This window comes from Mesoplodon mirus, assembly GCF_964341445.2.
Source record: "Mesoplodon mirus genome assembly, chromosome: 17".
Taxonomy (NCBI): Eukaryota; Metazoa; Chordata; class Mammalia; order Artiodactyla; family Ziphiidae; genus Mesoplodon; species Mesoplodon mirus.
The window spans coordinates 21,656,527-21,677,381 of record NC_138993.1 but is presented as its reverse complement, the minus strand read 5'-3'; the positions used below and the strand labels follow the sequence as shown (position 1 = coordinate 21,677,381).

At 38.2% G+C, this 20,855-nt stretch overlaps 1 protein-coding gene across 1 annotated transcript in view; it reads right to left on the bottom strand.

Moving 5' to 3' along the window:
* Positions 1-10,590: 10,590 nt before the first annotated feature.
* The window catches only part of NUFIP1 (nuclear FMR1 interacting protein 1), a 39,631-nt gene continuing 29,366 nt past the window's right edge, over positions 10,591-20,855 (bottom strand). The window contains exons 9-10 of the mRNA XM_082602221.1: positions 12,238-12,470; positions 10,591-10,898 (exon numbers count right to left, since the gene is read on the bottom strand). Of these exons, the coding sequence (XP_082458347.1) occupies positions 10,782-10,898; positions 12,238-12,470 (350 nt within the window). The 3' untranslated portion in view covers positions 10,591-10,781. The remainder of the gene's footprint in view (positions 10,899-12,237; positions 12,471-20,855) is intronic.

Sequence of the window (20,855 nt, the reverse complement as noted above, 5' to 3'; positions counted from 1 at the left end):
TCCCCGATCAGAGATCGAACCTGGGCCCCCTGCACTGAGAGTGCGGAGTCTTACCCACTGGGCTACCAGGGAAGTCCCGCTTCCCATTTTATAAATCAGCTCATATAAAATGAAGTCATGTGGACCACAAGTTATGGATGAGATATAATCAAACCTCTGTGGTGTTCTATCTCTTAAAAGATATCAGTCATTATCAGGGTGTGGGTCAGACATGGGAATTTGCACAAGCTCTATGACAAGCCCATAAACTCATATGTAATCTAATAAAGTTGCCAATGAGCCTGTCTCCCTGGATCATATGAATATGCTTCTTCCTGCCTCCACCTAATGTAGCCCGCAAAATAGGTCAGGTAATTGCCCATGCTACCAAGTAATAATACAGGATTTCCAAGTCAGCTGTCCTTGGCTACTCCCTTCCCTGACCTAAAGAAAGATATTAAGTTCAAGATAATGCTGGAGACTCCTCGGGCAATTGCCCAGTTGCCCCCAGGAAACGAATTTCCTCCTCCTGCCTACTAACCTCTAGTCAAACAGGCTTTTAAAAATCCTGTGCTGGGGCTTCCCTGGTGGTGCAGTGGTTGGGAGTCCGCCTGCCGATGCAGGGGACGCGGGTTCGTGCCCCGGTCCAGGAAGATCCCACATGCTGCAGAGCATCTGGGCCCGTGAGCCATGGCCGCTGAGCCTGCGCGTCTGGAGCCTGTGCTCCGCAACGGGAGGGGCCACAGCAGTGAGAGGCCCGCACACCGCAAAAAAAAAAAAAAAAAAAAAAAAAAATCCTGTGCTGGTTATTTCTCTCCTGTGCTCTATGATGCTGGGCCATCACCCTGTAGCCGTGCTCCCTTCACCAGCTGGCTCCCTGTCAATAGGGGGCACTCGAGGGAGACCATGAAGCTGTTTGCCTCCAGTTCCCGAGCCTGACCATGACCACACCATAACTCATCCTAGCAGCAGTTCCTTCCAACACTTCCAGAACCAGCATGAGCAGCACCTCCACTCCCTGCTCAGAGACTAGCATAGACACCAGCATCCCCTCACCAGAGGTGTGAGTGCCAGCTCCACAGTCTCCCCTTTAAGCTTTTGAGGAACCAGGACCAACAAAGTAGGATATCCTCCAGCCCAGAGGTCTGAGTCAGGACCCTGCTCCAAGGTTCTAAGTTTCAGAAAATCCCAGCTTACTTGTTATCCCAAGCCTCGGAGTGATCACTATTCCCTATAATTCTTACCTCTGTGACACCTGTGTCCCGTCTTTGCCTTTTTTCTTCCCTAATACCTGTTTTTCTTCCCTAATATAAATAATCCTTTATATTAAGTTCCCTATTAAAACACCTGCTGTGGTTTCTGTCTCCTGATTGGACTCTGACTGATACAAGTCCAATAAAGGAACACATTCAGCTTGATTTCATATCAACACTTCTTTAAGAGCACAGGTGCTGGATTTCCCTGGTGGCTCAGTGGTTAAGAATCCACCTGCCAATGCAGGGAACATGAGTTCAAGCCCTAGCCTGGGAAGGTGGCTCAGTGGTTAAGAATCCGCCTACCAATGCAGGGAACACAGGTTCAAGCCCTGGCCTGGGAAGATCCTACATGCCAGGGAGCAACTAAGTCCGTGAGCCACAACCACTGAGCCAACGAACCACAACTAGTGAAGCCCATGTGCCTAGATCCCACGCTCCGCAACAAGAGAGGCCACCACAATGAGAAGCCCGCGCACCGTAACGAAGAGTAGCCCCTGCTCGCCGCAGCTAGAGAAAGCCCGCGCGCAGCAACGAAGACCCAACGCAGCCAAAAATAAATAAATTTACAAAAAAAGAAAAAAAAAGAACACAGGTGCTGGTTGCTATTTTCCAAGAGGTCTTTATTTATCTCTATTAATTCATGCTCCAAGGGCAGGGACTGGTCCTCAGTTTGAAAGATTCAGAATTGGCTATGTCAGCAAATGAATCTTTTATAATGTGCAGTGAGCATGTCGGCCCTTTGCTCTAGACAGACAACATCTATTTTCAAGGCTGCCAGAAAGATTCTTGAAAAGACAGTCCAGAAAAAAGGAAACACAAGACACCCTAGGAGAACTGTCTCCCAACATTTATCTGAAGCTTGTATGTAAACATAGAGCAAGGACAGTTAGTTGGATAATTGAATTGCTTATGTTTCCACACCAGAGATCTATCTACAGGACCTAGAATAGTTGAGTCTCTGGGCCAGGGTCCCCCTTTCTTATTGAGTGCCATTATGTCTCTCTGAATCTAGATTTCTCTAAATTACAGGATATTGATCCCTTTTCTCATTGACATAGAAGTAAGTTGGATATATAGATATTGTTGGTCTTGTTCTGGCGAGTAACTAAACCATCCTGTCCCTGTAAAGTGAATGCACTGTCTGGATGTTACCCATTATGAGATTTAACTATATAGAGAGGACAGTCACATTCGCAAGTAAAGTAGTCCCCACTTATCCACGGGGGATGTGGTCCAAGATCCCCAGTGGACACCTGAAACCATGGATAATACAAAACCCCGTAGATACTATGTTTTTTCCTATACATGCATACCTATGATAGTTTAATTTATAAATTAGGCACAGTAGGAGGATTAACAACAATAACGAATAATAAAATACAACAATTATAACAATACACTGTAATAAAACTTGTGTGAATTTGGTCTTTCTCTCAAAGTATCTTATTGTACTGTACTTACCCTTCTTCTTGTGATGAGGTGAGATTCTTGTCCTGGGCAGGACAAAGTGAGACAGCATGGGATTTCTTCGCGCTACTCAGAGCAGTGCACAATTTAAAATTTATGAAGTATTTATCTCTGGAACTTTTCACTTCGTATTTTTGGACTGTGGTTGACCACAGTTAACTGAAACCCCAGAAGGTGAAACAGTGGAAAAGAGGGGACTACTGTAGCTGGAAATTACCTTACTCTCCCTCGGTACCACCCATCCTCAACCTCAAAGACCACCTTAGAGATCTAGTTTGAGCATAAAATTGCTTTCTGCTGTTTTTCCTTAATATAGTGCTAAGGAAATCTATCTTCTATCTACAAATATCTTTACAGTACACATTGGTTCTTAGAGTCTTAGGAGAAAGTAATGCCCTAGGTATTAGTAGACTAAGATTCTTGACCTCCTAGATCAATGTCAAATGTGAGATCGTAGCTGATGCCTGACTTATATAGGAAGCAATCAATAAATAGTAGTCGTACTGTCGGGGCTCTGGCAAATAACTCAAACTGAGTACGTTTGTGCAAAATAAAGAATTTATTATAAGAATAACAGGGTGTCTTCTAGAAATCCACAGGCAGGAAAGCAGCCAGTTTTGGAATGCCTACCCTGCCTTTGCCTTTCTGTATAACGTGACCCCATTCATTGCCATTCATTCAACTCCTATGTGCCAGGCACAGTATTTGCAGCTGAAACACAATAGGAAACACAAACTGATCATTTTTTTTTTATAGTTTAAGTCCCAGAGCTTACAGTCTAGTGAAGAGAGACAAATCAAATGATCACGCAAATAAATATAAAACTGCAACTTTGGCAATGCTGAGGAAGGCAGGTACACGGTGTGAGTGTGTAAGAAAGGAGGACCTCACCTACTTGGGGAGACCAGGGAAGGCTTTCCTGAGGAAGTGAGGACTGAGCAGAGATCCAAGCTGAAGCGAGTAGTAACACGATGTTAGAAGAGAGGGAAGAGCTCTCCACGCAGGGAGAGGAGTAAAGGCCTCCTGGCAGGAGGAAGTATGGCTGGAGCTCTATGGCTGGAGAGCAGAGAGATCTCAGGTGACCTGCCCAAGGTCACAATAAAACCAGGGTCAAAGAATGGGGACTTCAGCCCAGCTTTACACAATGCCTGGGCTATTTCCATTCCACTACCAAGCCACCCTAGCCAGCAAACATCATCTTCCCACTCAAAACTCTCCTTAGGGTCAGAGGCTCATCAGTTCATGCTCACCGCAAAGGGTAAAAATGACCAAGTAGAACATGAAAAAGAAATGCAAAGCTTGAGCCACAGAAACTGAGAACCTTGCCATAGAATACAGTTTGTTGTTTCCTTGTCGAGCTTGACGAGTCGGGGACTGGGGAGCCTTGGGGACTGTCTATGTCAGTAGTCCTCCAAGTGTGGTTCCTGGGCCGGTAGCGGCAATAGCAGCAGCTCCTGGGAACTTAACGGACTTGCAAATCCTCAGGACCCACCAGACCCATGAGTCAGAAACGGGAGGTAGAGCCAGCAATCTGTACTTGAACGAGCAAGACATCCTGCAGGGGCTTCCAATGCACACACAATGGTCTACATCAGAGGTTTCCCAACCTGTCAGACCACACTAATCACCTGAGGAACTTGTTGAAACATTCCTGGGCTATACCCCCGTATCTACAAAAATCAGAATCTCAGGGCGGGAACCTGTATTCCGATGATCAGCCTGGTGTGGGAGCCACTGGTCTACATCAAAGGAATACAGTATCTGACACGGTCAGCAATTAATTTTCAAAAGCCATTTTTCCTTGCTAGGTAATTAAAGACAATAAGCCCCACAAGCTCTACAAGCCAGACTCAGTACATAGTATTTTTTAAATAAATTTATTTATTTTTGGCTGCTCTGGGTCTTCGTTGCTGCGTGCAGGCTTTCTCTAGTTGCGGCGAGCGGGGGCTTCTCATTGCGGTGGCTTCTCTTGTTGAGGAGCACGGGCTCTAGGCGCGCGGGCTTCAGTAGTTGCAGCCGTGGGCTCAGTAGTTGTGGCTCGCAGGCTCTTGAGCGCAGGCTCAGTAGTTGTGGCGCACGGGCTTAGCTGCTCCGCAGCATGTGGGATCTTCCCAGACCAGGGCTCGAACCCGTGTCCCCTCCACTGGCAGGCGGATTCTTAACCACTGCGCCACCAGGGAAGTCCCTCAGTACATAATTTGACTGATAATCGTCTATCTTCTCAGCTCTTTGATTTTAAAACAGTACCTTTCAGAGATTTCTTATTTTGATGAATGTCTCCTTGTTGCAGTCTCATATATCATATCCACCAAAAACCATATGAGATCTAGTAAGTGCTTACCAAATTCAAACCTTGTTATTTTAGTTGTGGCCAAAAAACCTGTTCTTGAATATGTCCCCAGCTTCCAAAATATTCCAAAGAAAAGTGCCCAGCCTTGTAACACAAATATGCATCTAATTCAGAGCTCTTTTTTTTTTTCCTGCTTCTGCAAGGAAATAGATTTCTATCACAGTGATTTGGCACTGTTTTAAATAAACACAAAAATAAATATGGAAAGAATTGAGACAATATTATGTCTAAAAACAAAAACCAGAAAATATTTCCAGAGCTGAAACCATAAATGTCATCCTAGATTAATTTTCAAGCAACAGAATTTTCAAGAATCTTAAAATTCTTCCATATCCTGGGATTTATGCAGTTCATCTGCAAATAATATTGACTGGTGTACTTAGGTAATTTTATATGTCTCAGAAACTCTCAAGCAAAACAATGATATATGACTTACTTCCCTCAAGATATAAGAAGGTCACAGTCCCATGAGAAGGGACAAAAAAATGAGTGGTTACTGTAACATAAAAAAAGGCCCCAAGTACTGGTTATCTTCAGATAGTTTAGTGGTTAGGGTCAGCAATCTTTGATTGTGTAAAACTAGAATTTGTGAACTGGCTGCTGCTACCATTCCAATAAAACAAAGAAGTGGGACTTCCCTGGCAGTCCAGTGGTTAAGACTCTGCACTTCCACTGCAGGGGGCGTGGGTTTGATCTCTGGTCAGGGAACTAAGATCCCACATGCCATGCAGCCAAAAAAAAAAAAAAAAGGAAGAAATTTCAGTAGTTTTAAGAAAATGAAGAAAAGAGCATAGGAAGGAAGGAAGCCTTGATTAAATAACTCTGCCTTTGAAGATATTAAAAAGAAATCTCTAACTGTAAAATTAATAATAATAGATTGTTTCCTATTATACAGTATCATCTTCAAAGAAAAGAAAAACAGAAACCCTTCTGTAGAGCACAAAACGTAGAAGGCAGTATCAAGAAGGTAAACCATTTTAACTGTAATAAAGGGATGAGAGCAAAAAAAAAAGTCTTAAGTTCCTCCTCTGTAGTTCTACAGAATAGGGAATTTTTTTGAAAGTAACAAATTCCTATCTCATACTACACACAAAATAAAGACCAAAATATAATATCACAAACATATATTACAAGAAAAAATATATTTTTGTATGACACAAAGCCCCAAAGCCATCAAAGAAAAAGCAATAGATCAAACTTCCCCAAATTAAAATACTGGCAAGAGACTGAAATATTAACAAAAGATTGAGATCCATAACAAAGTGTCTGTACAAATCAAAAAGAAAATGAACAAGCAACCAACAGGAAAATAAAGTACTAGAACAGGTAATTCACAGAATACAATGACCAGAAAAAAAAAAAAAAAGGCTTAGCTTCACTAACGTCAGGGGGAAGAAAGCCATTCTCTCACCTAACAAAATTACTGTATCTGCTGTTTGTTGGATGTTCTTGTCCCTCAAAAAGGTCATCTAAGTATAACCTATGTTATATTTGAAAGGCCCAACACTGGGGACCACTCAACTACCGCAGTGAGAGGACCGCCTCTAGGGGTAGGAGGGTTCCAAGGAAAGGCACGCGTACCTCCCCAACCAGTGCCATGAGGGGTATGGAGACAGAAGCCTGCACACCACCCAGTCCTTCTTACAGTCTCACATCCTCCTCACGCACCTGAACGGTAAGCCCCAACTGAACTAGGACGAAATGTTTACTTTTTTTTTTAAACTTTGAAGTCTTTAAGTCTTACATACTGGCACATTTCATGTATCAGCAAAACTAGTAAAAAGGTTTGTAATACACTGGTAAATTCCCATGTACTTGTCAAAGAATAATTTTCAAAAAGTTGGAAACATAGCACAGTAAAGCACAGGTCAAAACAAAGGTTTGTTTAACTTATTACCAAAGGACCCTGAAGGGTGACAAAAGAGGATACCAGAAAAGAATGTGGGAATAAGGTCACAAAGTTAGACGCTAAAGTGGTTAATGTCCTACAAGGCTAAACAACTGTAACATCCTTTCTACTAGAGAAAAACAGCATGTCAGTCCACCAAATAAAGATCACTTGCAGCTTATCAATAATGTACAAGTTAACATCTGGCTTTACAGAGAGTCTGGGCCATAATCAAATGAATCTCTTTCATATGTAAGGGTGATCCTTTAAGGACAACAAATAGTGATAAAGGTAATTAGTAAATTGAACAAACAGAACAACTGACAATCAATGGGGAAAACAAATAATTCAAGGAATAGAAAATAACATGAAAATTCTAACTGATATCTTTAGAAATTTAAGGGTACTACACCTTTGAAAAAAGCAATTAGAACACGAAAGCAATCTTGACTATTTAAAAACAAATTACTAAACTTAAAAACTAAACAGAAAAGCTAAATGATGTAATGGACATGCTTGAAGAAGGAATTAGTGATCTGGAGGATAACATTTGAAGAAATCTTTCAGAATAGAGCAAAAAGACCAAGACAAATTATATAAATCCAGTGAGAGGATCAAGTCAGGAGGTCCCATATTCACTTGATAAGAAGTCTAGGAAAAAAAAAGACAAAATGGAAAGAAAATAAATCATTTTAGAAATTGCCCTTAGTCTAAGAATGGTACAATTCTTCAGAGTGAAAGGACCATTAGGTAAGCAGCATGAATGACATATATTATATCCCACATACCTGGATGCATTACTGGTGAAATTTTAGGACTCCAAGCATAAAAAGAAAACCCTGAAAGTTTTTCATGAGGGGGAAAGGTAAGTTTTTACCAATAAATAAAGAGAGAGAATCAGATTGGTGTCTGACTTTTAAGAAGCAATACTGGATGCTAGCAATCATGTTATACCTTCAAAATTCTGAAGGGAAATGATTTTGAAACTAACACCCTAAACTTTTTTTTAAATTGAAATGAGGATTCAACATTTAATTACTTGATGATATGCTGCAGTAAACCAAAAAACTAACCCTGGAATGAAAGAAAAAGTAGTGAGAAGGAAACAGTGAAACTTATAGCTGTCTAAATAATGATGCATAATATCAAGACACAAACACACACACAGACCAAGATAATAGAGATTAATCTAAAACAAATCTCACATGATTACACCAGGAGAAGAGGCCCAGGTGGGGAAGTGACAGAATGCTAAGGTAACTGACTTAACTGGGAGATGGGTGGAAAATATGGCTACTGATTAACTGTAAATATAGAGAAAAAAAGGTAACCCTTAAAGGAACAACAATAGGTTGAATTATTTCCAAAGCACTAAGAGGAAAAACAAGGAGAAAAAAAACGACAATCAATCAAGCCAATAAAATGGTAAAATAAAAACAAGCACGATATTCAGAAAATACAAAATACGATGGTAGGAATAGTCCAAACATTTCAACAATTTCAATTAACATGAATGGATTAAACTTCCCAGAGACTCTTAGATTGAACTTCCCCAAAGCTGTTTTGACTACATTAATTGGGGAAAATAGGAGCCAATGCAGAAAGTATTAAGGACAAAAGAGAACATCTCAGTTATAAAAGGCACAGCTCACCAACAGTCACATAATGCTTTCACATCTCAGAAATCAATTCATTAAATGGACAATAAGAATGCAGAAGGTCTGACAATTAACAAGTTAAATCCAAAAAAGAACAGGCAAGTCACCCCTCCCCCCCATAACTCATAGAATATTTACAGATATTGACTATGCATTCCATAAAGTAGAAACCATACAGGTTACACTCTTATCTGCTTGGTAATTTTAAACACATTAAGTAATTCCTGGTTTAAATATAAAGGCAACTGAATCTGAAATTACCCACTAGAAATAAACAACAGTCACCACAGCTTAAGACTGTCAGACACAGCCAACGCAGTACTCAGAGGAGCATTTTCAGTTTTAAGTACATTTACTAGAAAACAAGAAAGATTGAAAATAAAACATTGCACAATATACCTGAAAGCAGTGATTGTCAACACCCCTGGAGATAGAGTGGTTCTCTGAAAGTAGCCTAGGAGTCTGTGAATTCCTTTATATATTTAAAAGCCTATGGAATTTGCATGCTAACCTGTGATAAAACTGCAGACCAGTCAAAATCTGAGTATTAAGTCAGTTTGTAACATTGGTTACTTCATCCATCCTGATGACATGAATTGGGTTAAGAGTCACATCTTTGAATAATGCAAGGCTTTATTCATTTTTCTATCTTTAATCCATTAAAGTAGTATACGAACTGAATTAATTAATGAACTGGACAGATAATTTTCCAAAATATGGGGCTCACTGGAGGAATAGAGTAAAGCAAAATAAAAAGGTCTGTATGGTGGTTACCAGGTTGGGAAACACTGACTTCAGTATGAATCTTAATCTCAGGTCTGTGATGTCACGGTGTTTCGTGCCTGGTGTTCCAGGATTTGGGATGGCATCTTACGTATGTAGAGGAACAAGAGGGCAGAGACCTGCTACCAACTTTCTTGCCTTATTTCTTTTTTTTTTTTTTTTTTTTGCGGTACGCGGGCCTCTCACTGTTGTGGCCTCTCCCATTGTGGAGCACAAGCTCCGGACGCGCAGGCTCAGCAGCCATGGCTCACGGGCCCAGCCGCTCCGCGGCATGTGGGATTTTCCCGGACGGGGGCACGAACCCGTGTCCCCTGCATCGGCAGGCGGACTCTCAACCACTGCGCCACCAGGGAAGCCCTTGCCTTATTTCTTGAAGGCAAGATTCATGGATTTCAATAATAACAATGTCAGATAAAATTAATTTTCCAGCTACAACAAGAGACTAATTTATAAAAATCCAGTTCCTTTGGCTGTACGTCAAAAGGGTAGAGCTCTAGCACTAGCTAGCACAAATGACTAGAACATAAGACCAGAACCTCTGGTATTATAGGAGATAAAAAGATCTTAGCAGCTATTTATTTAAAACATTTTTAGAAGGTTCAATTACTATCTTTATAGGACAAATTTTAATTATTTAAAGCTCAGGTACCATGATTTCACAAACGACTGTTTATGCTACAAGAAACTAACTGAACCTCATCAAGTACTATACTTTACATACTTTTTCAAAGGAAAAATTTTTTAAAAGGTCCAATTCTGAACCATACCAAAAAGAAGCACTTCAACTGAATTGAAACACACACAGAGGGCATATCTGTAATGTTTCAAATGATCAATATTTGAGCTACTTAAATGCCAATAGGTGAATTTCAACATGTCCTTTGAAATAAACAGTGAAAATTAAAATTTCAAGACCGTCTCATTGTATTAATGTGCTCTGGTTTATTTTTAAAATATCCCCCTTTGCTGAAGTTAAAGAATGACTCTTCCTCTCCCGTATTAAAAACAAAATGACTGTATTTCTCTCCCCAACCTATAGCTCTGCTCAGCTGAATTAAAAAATTTTTTAATTTTTTTCTTTACCACTAAACCAGTACCTTCAATTCTTAACTGGCCCAAGGGCAGACTTCCTTACATGACAGCAATAAACACAAATAAAAAGTAGAATTCTGCCAGCAAATATTATGTATGATCCCAACAATACAGACACAGTCTTAAAAATCAGTTATGTATTTATTTGTATAGAGTCAAAGGAAAGACTTGAAAATCCTACATAATAGCCCATGAGGCTTACAATTTAATTACTAATCCAGTTTAAAAAAAAGAAAAGGTTTCCCTCCACAAACTTGAAGATGTTACTATTTTACAGCTTCAGATATGTATGCTAAAACACCAGACACCTATTCATCTTTAGTTTTTGCAGAAGTAGTATTAAGTCCAAAAAAGTCTTTTTTGATGATGTACCGAACGCACTGCAAAATCACGTTTCTTTCATGTCGGATGTCTGGAGCTAAAAGCTAAAAAATGATAAATAAAAAGATTAGCTGGTAAATAAAATATATCCAAGAAACACCATCTAAAATAGCATGTGTGCCTTCTCTATATAAAGAACACAGAACAATAAAGATGTGTATTATATTTACTAACTATTTTACTAAAAACACAATGCAAGAATATTTCCTTTTAACCAAAACTATCTAGCTTTAAGCACAAATGTTCACATTTGAGGTCCTCTCTAGGACTATCCAGCAAAGGACAGGAAAAAGAGGTTTAAAAGTCTACAATTCTTTAAATCTAAAAATCATGTCAAACAGGATCCTCCCAAACCCAAATCTATAAACAGTATAGAAAGTGGTAAGGAGATATGGTAAATATAGTAATAATGAAACTAGCAGTAAAAAATCCTAACTCTGCTGGTCTTTCAGAACTTCCCATTTTTGTGTTTACTGTAATTGAAAGAAAGCTGAAAATCCCTGGTATCTAGAATACATAACCAAGGAATTATATGTGATTCGCCAAAAAGATTTAATGTAACTACTCATTTTACTTCTGATGTCATTAATGTAGTTCAGAAACACCCACACAGGACCTTTCAGTAGAAAGATGATTTAATATACCACTTATAAGGTAAACAATTAAAAATGCAATTTACTTTATATAGCACCAAAATTTACAAAACAGAGTACATTTCAGATCAATTTTATTAAGAAGCAACTGTGTCTACATGTATTACAACATGTCATAGAGTGTAGTCACAGAACAACTTCAGCTACAGCAGAAGCATATAACTGACCAGGCAAAATCAGACTTTGCACAGAATGCCAACAGATAGTTTTACAATTCCACTGAAAATTTCAGAGTATTTCTATCACTCTTAGATATGAAAGTCTTGGATCTTTGAACAGCTTCATGCCCATCACTTAGAATCAAAAGAGGCATTGCTTCTTTACAATTTGAAGAAAGATCATAAATTTTTGAGCACATCATGCTGAGAATAAAGCCAATAATGCACAGAATAAACATAAAACCCTTTCTCTCCCTTCAGCCTGCACTGTATTTAGCTGTGCTTTCAACAGGAAAACTTTAAAAAGGTCAGTACACTTCAATACATATTTCTTTACCAACCACTTAAACCTAGATTCCTTTATTTTAAGCAGTTTTGAAAATTGTAATCATTCTACATTTACCAAATATCAGCTATATTTCAAATGCAGCTTCAGAATTAAGATACATAGATAACTCTTCAAGGAGCATATGTCTCTGGTAACCTTAAAATACACACACACAAGCCCAGGAGCTCTATCTTCAAGACAAGAGAAGAACACAAAGATCAGAACATAAAGAAAAATCACTTACCATTTCCAGGAGATATGGATGGTGTGCTCTTGGTTCAAATAATGTTTGATGATTACGATAATTTTTTTTCCTCTTAGGATTTGTGTTTTTAAAACTTTTCTTTTGGCTCTCATACTTGGCTTCACAGAAATTTCTAACAGTTGCTTTAACATCTTGACTTGGTTTCTTAGGAGTACTGCTATGAAGAACCTGGTCTTCTGCCAGAATGTCTGCTTCAGTCTTGATGGGAGCTTCTAAATGTGATGAAAAATAAACACAAAAATAAAAAACAAATTAAAAAACAGGGAAAACTTCCAAAGATAACAAAAAAACCCCATAACATTCCCCTTCCCCAGCCATAATACTGGCTACTTATTAGTTAAAACTGAGCATGTACAATGTATTATACAAAATTTTTCAAATTGTGAGCTATGACTGCCAATAATTGAGATTACCACAAAGAACTACAGAAAATGATCCCTATGAAAGAAATAATACCAGATGGAAACTTGGATCTACACAAAGGAATGAAGAGTGCCAGAAAGTCAATATGTGGATAAATACAAAAGACCTTTTTTCTCATTTGAAAAAAAATTTAAAGATAATTGACTATTTAAAGCAAAAATAATAATAACAATGTATGTGGGGTTTATAACATCTATAGAATTAAAATCTAAGATAACAATAGCACAAAGGAAGGGAAGAGGAAAATCTAAGTATATTGCTGTAAAATTCTTAAATTACAGGAATACTTCATTTTACTGTGCTTCGATTTAATGTTCTTCACAGATAGAGCATTCTGTACAAATTGAAGGTTTGTGGCAACATTGAGCAAGTCTATCAGCACCATTTTTTCAACATCATTTGCTCACTTCATGTCTGTCTGTCACATTTTGGTGATTCAATATTTCAAACTTCATGTCTCTGTGTCACATTTTGGTGATTCAATATTTCAAACTTTCACTGTTATTAAATTTGTTATAGTCATCTGTAATCAGTGATCTTTGATGTTACTATTGTAATTGTTTTGGGTCACCACAAACCATGCCCATATAAGACAATAAACTTAATTCATAAATATGGATGTTCTGACTGCTTCACCTACCTGCCATTCTCTCATCTCTCTCCTTCTCCGCAGGCCTCCCTATTCCCTGAGACACAATACTGAAATTATGCCAGTTAATAACCGTGCTACAATGGCCTCTGAGTGTTCAAGTGAAAGGAAGTGTCTCATGTTTTTCACTTTAAGTCAAAAGCTGAGACAGGCCAGAAGCTAGGCCTCTTGTACCAGTTAGCCAAGTTGTGAAAGCAAAGGAAAAGTTTTTGAAGGAAATTAAGTGTTACTCCAGTGAACACACAAATGATAAGGAAGGGAAACAGCCTTATTGCTGATATGCAGAAAGCTGCAGTGGTCTGGACAGAAGATCAAACCAGCCACAACATTCCCTTAAGGCAAAAGCCTATAATCCAGAGCAAGGCCCTAACTCTCTTCAATTCTTTGAAGGCTGAGAGAAGTGGGAAAGCTGCAGAAGAAAAGTCAGAAACTAACAGAGGTTTAAAAGAAGCCGTCATCATGACATAAAAGTGCGAGGTGAAGCAGCAAGTGCTGACGTAAAGCTGCAGCAAGTTATCCAGAAGACCTAGCTAAGACAATTAACAAAGGCGACTACACTAAACAACAGAGTTTCTATGTAGACGAAACAGCCTTGTATTGGAAGAAGATGCCATCTATAATTTTCATAGCTAGAGAGGAGAAGACAATGCTTGCCTTTAAAGCTTCAAAGGACAAGCTGACTCTCTTGTAAGGGGCTAATGCAGCTGGTGACTTAAAGTTGAAGCCAATGCTCCTTTACCATTCTGAATATCCTAGGGTCCTTAAGAAGTATGCTAAATCTACTCTGCCTGTGCTCTATAAATGCAACAACGAAGCCTGGATGACACAGCACATGTTTATGACATGGTTTACTGAATATATCAAGCCTCTTGATGAGACCTACTGCTCAGAAAAAGATTCCTTTCAAAATATGACTGCTCACTCCTGGTCACCTAGGAGCTCTGATGGAGACGCACCAGGAGATTCATATTGTTTTCATGCCTGCTAACACAACATCCATTCTGCAGCCCATGGACAAGGAGTAATTTTGACTTTCAAGTCTTATTATTTAAGAAGTACATTTTGAAAGACTATAGCTGCCATAGATTAGTGATTCCTCCTATGGCTCTGGGCAAAGTCAATTGAAAACCTTCTAGAAAGGATTTACCATTGTAGATGTCAGTAAGAACATTCATGATTCATGGGAAGAGGTCAAAATAGCAACATTAACAGGAATTTGGAAGAAGTTGACTACAACCCTCATGGATGACTTTGAGGGGTTTAAGACTTCAGTGGAGGAAGTAACTGCAGATGTGGTAGAAATAGCAAAAGGGTCAGAATTAAAAATAAAGCCTGATGTGTGACTGAATTGCTATAATCTCATGATAGAACTTTCACAGGTGAGGGGCTGCTTCTTAGAGATGACCAAAGAAAGTGACTTCTCGAGATGAAATCTACCCCTGGTGAAGACTGTTGAATGACAACAAAAGATTTAGAATATTACATAAACTTAGTTGATAAAGCAACAGCAGGTTTTCTAAGGACTGACTTCAATTCTGAAAGAAGTTCTACTGTGAATAAGATGCTATCAAAGAGCGCTGCATGATACAAGAGACACTGTTCATAAAAGGAAGAGTCAACTGATACAACAAACATCACTGGTGTCTTATTTTAAGAAACTGCCACGGCCACCCCAGCCTTCAGCACCCACCATCCTGAGCAGTCAGCAGCCACCAACCTCAAGGCAAGACCCTCCCCCAACAAAAAGATTATGACTCACTGAAGGCTCAGATGATGGTTAGCATTTTTCAGCAATAAGGTATTTTTCAATTAAGGTAAGTACACTGTTTTTTTTAAAGACATAATGCTACTGCACACTTAACAGTCTACAGTATGGTGTAAACATAACTTTGATATGCACAGGGAACCAAACAATCTGTATGACTTGCTTTATTGCAGTGGTCTGGAACAGAACCCACAATATCTCTGAGGTATGACTCTATATATGCAGGGCTATAGTATCGTTTGAAAGTGTATTGTGATAAGTTAAAGTTGTATCCTATAAACTGTAGACCAACTCCTAAAAAATAAAACAAAGAGATATACCTAAGAAACAGATAGAACCAAAAACAGATGAGACAAATAGAAACAAATATCGAATATTACAACATTGATTATAATTATTTGTTTAAATACCCCACTTAAAAGGTTAGGTGGTATACAACCCAGCAATCCCACTACTGGGCATATACCCTGAGAAAACTATAAATGAAAAAGAGTCATGTACCACAGTGTTCATTGCAGCTCTATTTACAATAGCCAGGACATGGAAGCAACCTAAGTGTCCATCAGCAGATGAATGGATAAAGAAGATGTGGCACATATATACAGTGGAATATTGCTCAGCCATAAAAAGAAATGAAACTGAGTTATTTGTAGTGAGGTGGATGGACCTAGAGTCTGTCATACAGAGTGAAGTAAGTCAGAAAGAGAAAAATAAATACCGTATGCTAACACATATATATGGAATCTAAAAAAAAAAATGGTTCTGAAGAACCTAGGGGAAGGACAGGAGTAAAGACACAGACGTAGAGAATGGACTTGAGGACATGGGGAAGGGGAATGGTAAGCTGGGACGAAGTGAGAGTGGCACTGACATATATACACTACCAAATGTAAAACAGATAGCTAGTGGGAAGCAGCCGCATAGCACAGGGAGATCAGCTCGGTGCTTTGTGACCACCTAGAGGGGTGGGATAGGGAGGGTGGGAGGGAGATGCAAGACGGAGGGGAATATGGGGATATATGTATACGTATAGCTGATTCACTTTGTTATACAGCAGAAACTAACACAACATTGTAAAGCAATTATACTCCAATAAAGATGTTAAAAAAAAAAAAGGTTAGCTGGTCAGACTGGTAAACAACAACAAGACCAACTACATAATGTCTACAAGAAACCAATCTTAAACTGCAGGCAGTCCTTGCTTTGCGCAATTTAAACTCAGGAACAATGCAAAGTAAGGACTGCATATATAAAGTTAAAGGTTGAAAGTAAAAGGATAGAAGAAGATACTGTGTATACAGCAATCATAAATTTGGAATGGCTATATCAATATCAGACAAAGGAGACCTCAGCACAGGGACTATCGACAGTGATAAAGAGAGACAGTTCATAATGATAAAGAAGTCAATTTGTCAAGAAGACAAAACAGTAACACCTAAAAACAGAGTTTCAGTATACATGCAGCAAAAGCTCACAGAACTGAAAGGAGAAATAGACAAATCCATTATTAAGGTTGGAGACTTGAATACTCTTCTCTCAGTAACTGAAGAACAATGAGACAGAAGATGAGCAGGGATATGAAAGACCTGAGTACCATTAACAACCAATTCAAACTGACAACACTCGACCCAACACACATTCTTGTCAAGTTCACATAAACATTCACCTTGTGTTGGGGTATAAAACGAATCTCAATAAATTGAAAACCTGAAAGCATACAGAATATGTTCTCTGACCATAAAAGAAGTAAATAAAATCAATAACAGAAAACTATCTTTAAAAACCCTCCAAAAACTGGAGCTGAACAGACTTCTAAATAACCAGAGTTAAAGGATATATCACAAGAGAAATTTAAAAATATTTTGAAATAAATAAAAACAAAATGTGTCAAATTTGCGGGATGCAGCTAAAGCAATGCATGGAGGCAAATGTATAGCTCTGAATGCTTACATTAGAAATGAAAAAATCTAAAATCACTTATCTAAGTTTCTACTGTAATGAGGTAGAAAGTGAGGAGGAAAGAAAGAGCAAAAGTGTGAAAATCAGTTAGAAATAGACAACAGGAAAAAATCAACAAAGCCAGAAGGCAGTTCCTTGAAAAGATTTATAAAATTAATAAACACCTAGCAAGATGATCTGATCAAGAAAAAAGGGGGGAAAAACCCCAATTAATAGTACAAGGAATCAAAGAAGGAACATCACTATAAATCCTACATATGTCACAAGAAAATATCACAAACAACTTTATGTCAATAAATTTGACAATTGGTCAAACTGAAACAAATTCTTTTGAAAAATACAAATTACCAAAATTGGCTCAAGGAAAAAGTGGAAAATCTGAATAGTGCCATACCTATTAAGGAAATTTGATTAATTTAGAATCTTCCCCCAGAGAAAATGCCAGGTACAGATGGCTTCACTACTGAATCCTACAAACAAGAAAAAATTGCAGCAATTCTACACAAACCCTTAAAAGAGGAGGAGGAAACAGATCCCAACTCATCCCACATCCAGACAAAGCCTATAAGAGAAGAAAAACACAGACTAATATTCCTCAAGAACACGGATGCAAAAATCCTTAATAAAATATTGGCAAATCAAATCCAGTAATGTATTAAACAGGTAATACACCAAGACCGAGTAGACTTTATCCCAGGAATACAGGGTTGGTTTGACATTTGAAAATCAACCAGTGTATTTCACCATATTGAGGAAAAAAAACAACAACCATATAATCAGTTGAAAATTCACAAGTATTAAGATAGGAATTCTCTCCTCTCAGCCCCAAATGGTTTTTCTATATTTTTGATTACCATGAATTATAGGCTGATGTGATATAAAGAGTTCTATTCTAGAAGTCGGGAACTGAGTTCAATTGCCTGGACAAGAGTGTTAACAGGCTAATCATATGCCTCAAAACTCTCAACATTCAAGCATTACATAGGACTGAATGTGGAAATTACATTTGAAAGGAAGTACAGGGTAAGCATTAGAAGCACAGACTCTGTTACAAACTGTTAGGTTCAAGTTCTAGATCCAAGACTTCCTAGCTGTGTGACCTTGGAGCAGCTACTTATCTCTGCCTAAATTTCCTCATAAGTAATGGCACCTACTTCATGAGGTTACTGCAATAATTAAATGAGTAAAGCACATTAAACAGTGCCCGAAACAGAGTAAGCACTATATAAGAATTTGCCCTGATAGTGATTTTAATGCGCCTTCAAACTAATGGGGAAAAGAGGAAAAGAAGAGAAATATAACCATAAAACAATGGAGCTAAGAATTCACAAGTGGTTTGCAGAGTTCAAAACTATGGGAATAATAATTAAAGGCAAAAAAGAAAAACTAGGGCACTATTTTCTATTATTCCCTTTCCCTTCAAGTATTGCTCTCCCAATCCAGGAATAAAACTGTCAAATGACTCAGAGCCTATATTGTCAATTCCCTGCTAAGGAATGAGGAACTGGGACCACTTTATATGTTTCTGAGGTTCACAACATTTTCCGGCTTAGTATCATATTTTAATGTAATATTTATCAATCCAAATAGATTTAAAACATAGCCACTGAGTTTTTTCAAACCTAAATCACTCTTTTTTGTTTGTGGCCTTTTGAATCAATTTTCAGTAAGTATGGAGGTCCCTCAATCATAGTCAAACATGTTTGAAGAAACAAAACAATTTTGGCGAGTTGCAAAACTGTGCTTAACTTCTTTCTCACATGGCGCAAACAAAAACAAAAAACTAACATGCAAGACCCAGGATAGATAAAACGTCTGGAAATACTGCTCACTGAAATTTTCTTTCCTATCTATATCTTAATGATTCTGACAGCCCCAGAACCAAGTATATAGCCTCTTCTTTTGCTCAGTCTTTCTGGAAGGACTCTTTCCTTGTTTAAAATTCATTCTGGAAAAGCACTATTCATGTTTAAGATCCTCTACACACTTCTATGTTAATTCCTAAGTTAAGACAGGTCTTAAACATGAAAATACGGTCATTAAAATCTGTGAGAAAGAATCAGACTGCTTCTCTCCATTTAGAACCCACTTAAATAAGCAGCCTTCTAGGCGCTACTTCATGGTTCAGAGAAGGCTCACTTTATTTCCTTGGTTTATTTATCCTGAAGTCCCTCTGTGTCAATATCCTATCCTATCCTATAGCCCAGAATTAACACTGAAAGCTAGAAATTTGCTAGTGACCTGGATGGCTTAATAAAGCTGAATTCAAATTACATAAAATAATTCTTAAGGCTTAGGAATGTGAAGCAAGGACTTTTTCCTTAAGGCAGGACATTTCAGACAATTAGTCAAAATGAATTCATACAAAATCAAATATATCTTTTAACAGACAACATCTTCTGTTATGTACTAGAAGAGAAAAGCTATGCATTACTGTGCAGGAAGAAAGCAAATGCCACGCAAAGAAAGACTGTAATGGAAGGCAATATAGTTGGCTTCTTTAGACATTTAAGTCCCTAAACCTAAGCTTTACATCAGCTTTGCCATATACTAGCTTTGCAAACCTACCCTCTTGAAGCTTAAGGGTCTATAAAATGGAGGGTTGAAACCTCAAAGATCCCTTTCAGTTTCCTTTCTTCCTTCTAATTTAAAAAATAGTGGCAGCCTCAAAATGAAGACATGAGTATAAAATGTTTTATCTTAGGAATGAGAGAAGAAAGCATTAGTACAGCTTGTTTTTATGGGATTCAGTAATCTGGTAATAGCTCTCTTTGCTATCACCTGTCATAAATACAAATGATAAGCAGGAAATGTAATACGTGTTTAAAGAATAACTTCATCTTCATATCAGTATAATGGAAACAAGAGTAAAGAAATAAATACTGTTTTTCTTAAGATTAAAAAAAAAATAAGAAGAGGCAACCACCTGCTAAGGAATACTCTGATAAAGCCAAAGTAGTTTATATTTCAAAATTCAACTAGCTTTTAGCCAGTTACCATAGTAAAAGGAAAAAAGGAAAAAAAATTCCTGTTATAGATAGATCTAAACCTTAACTTTCGTATTAAAGCCCAACCCTTCCTTCAACATCTCAACTACACAAACATTGATTTTCTCTAACCTAGCCAACATTAAAAGTCCTGCCAATTTCATCCAATTACATTCAAACCTTCCCTTCATCCTACATATTCACTTTTAAGACCCTCTATTCTTGAGTACAGCCCCTACTGTGATTACATATCTGAGACACACACTCATGAATTCTCTCATGGTTGGCTGGTGAAGCCTAGATAAAATGACCATGCAGAGTCAGGTACACAGGCACAATAGGACACATGCTTATTCACTAAACAAATGCTGGATTACTGATATGAACCTTGGGTTAAGAACTGCCATACTGCCAAGCCTACTTGCAGCTCTTTTAAGTGGCCCTAAAAGAGACGCTAGTGATTGAGCTGGTTTATTATCATCTTTAAAGGTTAACACACGTATCCTGAACAACGTTAACTTCTCAGAAAGACTATATAAAGGACTCCGTGTCTCTCAACCTTTAAAGTACATACACAGGCGAATGCAACGCAAGTATAGGGTTACTGTACCTAGATAATTTAGGTAAATGAGCTCTATAAAGAGCAATGCTCCATATACATGTAAGGAATGTTATTATCCTCTTTGTCACAAAGGACCTCGCTCCACCTACTAAAGGTGCAAAACATGTTAAGACAAGGGTTCTTGAGAGTAGAGAGAAGTAATTAACCTTCTTCACTATATCTTTTAGAATTTTCTTTAATTTCACTAGTGGA